Below are 7,413 nucleotides of genomic sequence, written 5' to 3' on the forward strand. Positions count from 1 at the left end.
CATTTCGAGGTTGATGATATATGTACAAAAGGTAGAGGAGAAAAAGCTGAGGGACCAATAAAAGTACATAATCAAGAAAGTCAAGACTGGAAATGAGTCTGGGCAGCAGAAAGGTGGATCCAATCGGCCACAGTTTCAAAACCAGAAAGGCCTGCACAATCATCTACTAGTGCACTGCATCCAGAGACAGAGTTGAGCATCATGGTTAGAACTACCGAGCTAATCCTACATAATCACAGGATAGTATGGCGCATGGAGGTAGTAAGCCTCTTGCCTGCACAAAGAGTGGTAAAATTCATTCCGGTGTTTGTCGTGAGGGTTCCACAGATTGCTTCAAGTGTGGTCAAACCGGACATTTTATGAGGGAGTGCCCAAAGAACAAGCAAGGAGGTAGTAATGGGGGCAATATAGCTCAGTCTTCATTAGTTGCTCCACAAGACTGGGTTGCACCTATGGGAACTACTTCTGGTGTTGGCGGAAGAATAATCCGCTTATACGATTCCCACAATCGCCAAGAGCATGAGAATTCGCCAGACGTTGTCACTAGTATGATTCAAGTCTTTGACTTTATTGTTTATGCATTGTTTGACGTAGGAGTAAGTTTATATTTTGGAACTACCTATGTTTCCGTGAAATTTGAAATTATTCGTGAGCCACTTAGTGAACCATTCAGTGGTTCCACACCTGTTGGCAAATCCATTCTAGAAGAAAGATTTTATCGTGATTATCCTATTTCCTTCAGTTATAAGAGTACTAGACGAGGTAGACTTTGATGTCAGTCTTGGTATGGACTGGCTTCATGCCTTCTATGCCTCAATTGATTGTAGAACTTGAGTAGTCAAGTTTCAGTTTCCAAATAAGCCAGCAGTGCCTCAGGGTCAATTTATTTCGTATCTTAAGGTGAGGAAGTTAGTATCTATCCCACTTAGTCCGAGTTAATAACTATAGTGCTGAGATACCTCCTGTTTAGTCAGTCCCAGTTGTGAAAGAGTTTCCAGAAGTCATCCCGGATGATCTCCCCAGAGTTCCTCCTAAAATAGAGATACACTTCGCATAAATGTTCTTCTAGATACTCGTCCTATCTCTATTCCGCAATATATAATGGAACCAACATAGTTAAAGGAGTTGAAAGAACAGCTAAAAGATCTGTTAGATAAAGGTTTCATTTGAAAAAGTGTCTCACCTTGGGGCGCTCCAGTCTTGTTTGTAAGGAAGAAAAGATGGTTCCTGTCACATCCCGGTTTACCCCCTAGACGTAACCAGCGTCATCTTCTTCTTTGAGGACTAAGACTAGCCTCTTATCTTTCATCATTACATTCATAAGTCAAATTTAGCAAAAAATTTAAAACTTTTTTTTACTTCTACTTTGAGGTTTACATAGACCTCTACATACACGTAGTGTATATATATATCGAGTATACATAGACCCGTCATATAGGAAGATTACTTAGTCTTCTACTTTTATTGCACATAGATATATAGAAAATAACAGTCTCAAAATAGTCGTCTCATCTTAACCATCTAACAAGAGTATATCAAATTGGGCCTATCCCATACATCAATGAAACAAGACCACGTATACTTCATAAAAATGTTTAATGCTCAAATGAAAGGAAAGAAACATAAGAGTATTAGTACTAAAACAACTTCCTAGCTTAATATTGGCATTGGCCTCGGAAAGTGAGGACCTACCCAACTTGGATGATCAAGAATTCCAAGTCTTCTTCAAAGTCGTCTCCAAAAGCCCTTCAGCGACGGGGACCTAAAATGTTGTGGAAAAGGAAGAAATGGGGTTAGTACACCACTTGTACTATCTATGAGACCATATTCACACATACTTTGAAATCATGCTAAGAAAAGGGATATTTCATAAAGCATGCACTTTTCATTAAAAAACCTTTATGCACATTCAACAAGACCATATCAACCAATAAGACAAATTCATTAAGTCATAGGAATGTACATCACAAGATCAACAACATCAAAACTAGTTAAGTTAGCATGCATATAATATAATTGAATCCATAGTCAAGTAACTCTATCATCAAGTCATATTAGCAACAAGCCTGAATAAGAGTAACTTTTAACATAATTTAAGCAAGACAATTACCCATGAACCCCTATCAAGTCAACAACTTCAATGACCAAGGAAAGCCCCATAACCTTACACAATCAATTAACCCAACAAGAATCATGATCACCATCCTACTTCACATAGCATATCATTTAAGAGTACATATCATATTACTTCAACAATGTAGACCAACACATATTCATAAGTGAAACTAATTATCATATAGTATCAACAATGTGCAAGTTCATCATATACATGTTATATATAATCATAAGCATATTCATACATAAGAACAACCTCCTAAGGCTTCCCTCAAGGAAAGCTAGTGCAAGGCATAAGTAGAGTCCCATAGCCCTACCTAGGCTAAGTCAAACCTCTTAAGTTACCCTAGTTGGTTTGTACTCTATTACTTCATTTTAGTTTAGGGAGCACTTGCCTTAACCAATATAGACCACAACATCTAAGTGTGGAATCCAGTGCTGTAAAACCTTACACCGAAGGATGGTGTTCTACCGGCCAAAGTAAAACCAAATATTTTATTAGGTCGATCCACTAGCTAGTCTTCCTATGGGGCAACATAGTTTAAGAACTAAGAGATAGGTATAATCCCTCTACATACCACTTGGAAATTGGGGCCTCCTCTCATGGGAATCCATTGGATGAGTATCCCTCATTGGGGAGTCAGCATCACATGTGGAACTATAGGGTGACCTTCCTCTAGGCAAAGCCATCACCTCCCATTGTCAAGTTCACTCGGTGCTAAGCTAAGTCCCTTTTCGAAATGTTTTTAATGTTTTTATTAATTATCATACCTTATAGTAAGTCATAGGGTCTAACCCTTGTATAATTATCATCATCATCATCATAGCTCAATAAGAATTGCATAAGTATAATCCTCTCATTACAATTAACATAGGTGAGGTTAGCACATTTACATGTCACTTCATGTTAAGGCACTTCGGTAAATCATTCACCATCCTTATAACATATACATCTTAGCCAATCCTTCACAACGATAGTCAAGAAATTTCAATTTAACATCATACTAACCCTATAAATCATTAATACAAGTCATACTCCAATACAATATCATGACTTAATCACAATTAACCATAATTTGAAGTAAAGGATAAGGATCATAAGACTTACCAACTCCACTTCATAATTCATCATCAATGTCTTACCATCAACCCTTAATTCAACCCAATTAGGGTATAAAATCCTTATAATTCAATGATCAACATGATAACAAGACTAAAAGAATCACTACATCACAATTCAAAACTAGTTCATAGCTTAAGACAAGATACTTAGGTCAAACTCACAACATACTTTATAACCTAGATCAACTTCTCAAGAAATAGCATAAAAAAGACTATAAATCTCCCTAATTCGTTCATGATTAGTATAAAAACATCATCTAGTAGTAATTCACCCAATAACCAAGTCAATTGAGCCAATATAACCTAATTCATATCAAGATCATAACCTAGGGTTAAGGGGTAAAGATCATCTTCTACAAACTAGACCAAACCATCAAGATATATCATAATTAGGTTAGAATACATGTTAATATATTCATAATATCAAAAATATATCATACACAAATCAATTCATAACATCAATTTCGAGATTGGATGAAATCCACTTGAAAACTCAACTTTTGGAATCAATTTGATGGAACCCTTTGAGGAAAGAGGTCTCAAAAGTGAATTAGATCGCATATAACGTACTAATTGATGAAGGTTGATGGAGTAAATTTACCCTTTTCATCCCTTAAACCCTCCCCTAGTTTGGTCTTAAATGGTGTTCTTCACTAGAGAAAGAAAGAAGAGAGAAGGAAGAGAGTTTTGTTTTATGAGTTATGATTAGTCTAATAGGGTTGAAGTCTTTATGTGGGTATTAATTAACTTAATTAGGCTTACCTAATCCCCTAAATACTACCTAACCCCTTAATTAATTAATTGGAACCAACTAAAAACGTGTAGAAAATCAGGTCCTCAAAGATGAGACCTCGACCAATGGTCCGTATGTGAGTCGACGACCCTTGCCCCCTTCCGTGCTGCTCATCCGTCGATGAGTTCACAGACCTGCCAAAACAGGTCCTTCAGGTATTTGACTAAGTGCTTTTCTACTTATGGAATTGACGCCCCATCGATCCACACACGTTTCGTCGCCTCCCTTTGTGGGTGCTCACTGCCCAGGCAGTGTTTGACTCCAACGTGCAAGGGTCCTCCTCAAGGGCCCTTGGTTGGTCCTTGGGGAGTAGTCCCTAGAAGTTTCAACCATGAATCAACTTAAACACATTTTAGACACCCTTCCACCAAATTTCATGAATTTCCGACTCCTAAAAGCTAGTCAAATAGGCTAAGGCATGCTAGTACCTCCTTGAACTAGTTTTGGACGTCATGGACGTTCTTGGACGTTTTGGTTTCTAGACTTCCTAAATGACTAATTTTCATTAAAATGGAACTTAAAATAGTGTCTAAACCTTAGGACACCTATGTTAGGCTCTAGAACACGTCTTGGATTTTCAAAGTGTTACAGTTCCCTTAGGATGTGTATAGATTACCGCCAATTGAAAAAGGTTACCATCAAGAATAGCTATCCCCTTCAAAGGATAGGTGATCTTTTCTACCAGCTTCAGAATGCTTCTTGCTTCTCAATTATTGATCTCAGATCAGGCTACCATCAATTGAAGGTTAGGGAATGTAATATTCCAAAGACATCTTTTAGAACCAGATATGGGCATTATGAGTTTTTGGTCATGTCATTTGGTTTCACCAATGCACCTGCTGCATTCACAGATCTCATGAAAAGAGTCTTCAAACCCTATTTATATCAGTTTATTATAGTCTTCATTGATGACATACTAATTTGTTCAAGGAATGAAGAAGACCATTCTAGTCACCTCAAGATAGTTCTTCAGACTTTGAAAGATAAGGAGTTATATGCCAAGTTCTCCAAGTGTAAGTTTTGGCTTAAGTGGGTGGCATTCTTGGACCACATAGTTTCCGGTGATGGAACTAGAGTGGATATCCAAAAGATAAAAGCGATTCATAGTTATCCTAGACCCACATGTCCAACTGATATTTGGATTTTCTTGGGTTTGGCTGGATACTATAGAAGGTTTGTTGAGGGGTTTTCATCTATTTCGTCTCTGTTGACCAAGATGACTCAGAAAATACTTAAGTTTCAATGGTATGAAGCTTGTGAGAAAAGCTTTTAGGAGTTGAAAAAAGAGGTTGACTAATGCTCTGGTTTTGACCTTACCAGAGGGTACTCAAGGTTTTGTGGTATATTCTGATGCATATAGTGTTGGTTTGGGTTGTGTTTTAATGCAGAATGGAAAGGTTATAGCTTATGCCTCTAGACAATTGAAGGTCCATGAGAAGAATTATCCAACCCATGACTTAGAGTTGGTTGTTGTAGTTTTCACCTTCAAATTATGGAGTCATTACTTTTATGGTGTTCATGTTGACATATTCATTGATCACAAGAGCTTACAATATGTGTTCACTAAAAAAGAGCTCAATCTCAGACAGAGAAAATGGTTAGAACTACTCAAGGATTATGACTTGAGTATTCTTTACCACCCACGTAAGGCTAATGTGGTTGTTGATGCTTTAAGCAGGTTATCCATGAGGAGTACCACCCATGTTGAGGAAGAAAAAAGGGAGTTAGCAAAAGATGTCCACAGACTTGCACGCCTAGGAGTCATACTTATGGATTCCACAGGAGGAATAATGGTGACTAATGGGGTAAAATCATCACTAGTGTCAGAGGTGAAAGAAAAACAAGACCAAGATCCCATTTTGATTGATTTGAAGGCGAATATTCATAAGCAAAGAGTATTGACTTTTGAACATGGGGGAGATGGGGGTGCTGAAGTAACAAGTAGATTATGTGTACCTAGGGTTGATGTACTCCAAGATAGGATCATGGAGGATGCTCATAGCTTCAGATAATCCATTAATTCGGGTTCCACCAAGATGTATCGCGATTTGAGAGAGGTATATTAGTGGGAAGGTCTGAAGAAGGAGATTGTTGAATTTGTTGCCAAGTGCCTTGATTGCCAGCAAGTGAAAGTACAGCACCAAAGACCTGGGGGGTTTGTCTCAGAACATAGAGCTTACAGAATGGAAGTAGGAGATGATTAATATAGACTTCATCATAGGCTTTCCAAAGTCTCGCAGACAGCATGATCCAATTTGGTTGATTGTCGATAGAATGACAAAATCAACCCATTTCTTGCTAGTAAAGACCATTCATTCGGTGGAGGATTATGCTAAGTTGTACATTCAAGAAGTGGTAAGACTTCATGGAGCTCTGGTCTCCATTTTTCAGATAGAGGTGCACAATTTACTGCTCAATCTGGAAGTCTTTCCAAAAAAGTTTAGGTTCAAAGGTGAACTTAAGCACTGCTTTGCATCCTCAGACGGATGGAAAAGCAGAGCGTACCATCAGACTTTAGAAAACATGTTGAGAGATGGTGTGATTGATTTAAGGGGAACTGGATGATGACCTACCTCTCATTGAATTCTCTTACAACAATAGTTACTATTCGAGCATACAAATGGCTCCATATGAAGCTCTTTATGGAGAAGATGCATATCTCCTATTGGGTGGTTTGAAGTTGGGGAAGCAGGTTTGATAGGACAAGATCTAGTTCACCAAGCCATGGAGAACGTGAAAGTGATTCAAGAAAGATTGAAGACGGCATAGAGTCGTCAGAAGTCCTACACAGATGTGAGGAGAAGGCCATTAAAGTTTGAAGTGGATGACTTATATCTAAAAGTTTCACCCATGAAGGGTGTTATGAGGTTTGGTAAATAGGGGAAACTTAGTCTCCGGTATATTGAATTCGTTGATTATACCGAATGAGAATGTTTGGATTAAGGATAGCTTGTCCTATGAAGATATCCCGGTTCAGATTTTAGATCGCCAAGTTCCCAAGTTAAGAACGAAGGAAGTTGTGCCAGTTAAAGTCCTTTGGAGGAACCAATTTGTTGAAAAAGCGACTTAGGAAGATTAAGAGGATATGAAGAGAGATATCCACATCTCTTTGAATCCAGAGAGAATGCAGATCAAGGTGCTCATTGCCTTCTTAGTTCTTTATGAATTATGAGTAAGCATGAATGTTATTTGCTTTTGGATTGTTAAGTCTTGAGCTTGATGTTACTATCCTTAGCATAGTGAAATAAATCTCATTCGAGGATGAATGTTCCCAAGGGGGAGATACTGTAACATCTCATAACTCGTAATATCCAAGAAATTGCTAAGAAACTAAAATTATTCATTTTTTTTTAAGAACAGGAAAAATCTGGAAAATTTCCTAA

At 37.9% G+C, this 7,413-nt stretch overlaps 1 protein-coding gene across 1 annotated transcript; it reads left to right on the forward strand.

Moving 5' to 3' along the window:
- Positions 1-245: 245 nt before the first annotated feature.
- On the forward strand, positions 246-773 carry LOC107001101. The gene has a single exon (XM_015199272.1). It carries the CDS (start codon positions 246-248, stop codon positions 771-773), a length of 528 nt encoding a protein of 175 aa, XP_015054758.1.
- Positions 774-7,413: the final 6,640 nt, after the last annotated feature.

Source organism: Solanum pennellii, chromosome 10 (assembly GCF_001406875.1).
Source record: "Solanum pennellii chromosome 10, SPENNV200".
Taxonomy (NCBI): domain Eukaryota; kingdom Viridiplantae; phylum Streptophyta; class Magnoliopsida; order Solanales; family Solanaceae; genus Solanum; species Solanum pennellii.

What these genes read in the sequence shown, in the direction of transcription:
- LOC107001101 (XM_015199272.1), top strand. Translation starts at nt 246, where the DNA reads ATGGCGCATGGAGGTAGTAAGCCTCTTGCCTGCACAAAGAGTGGTAAA.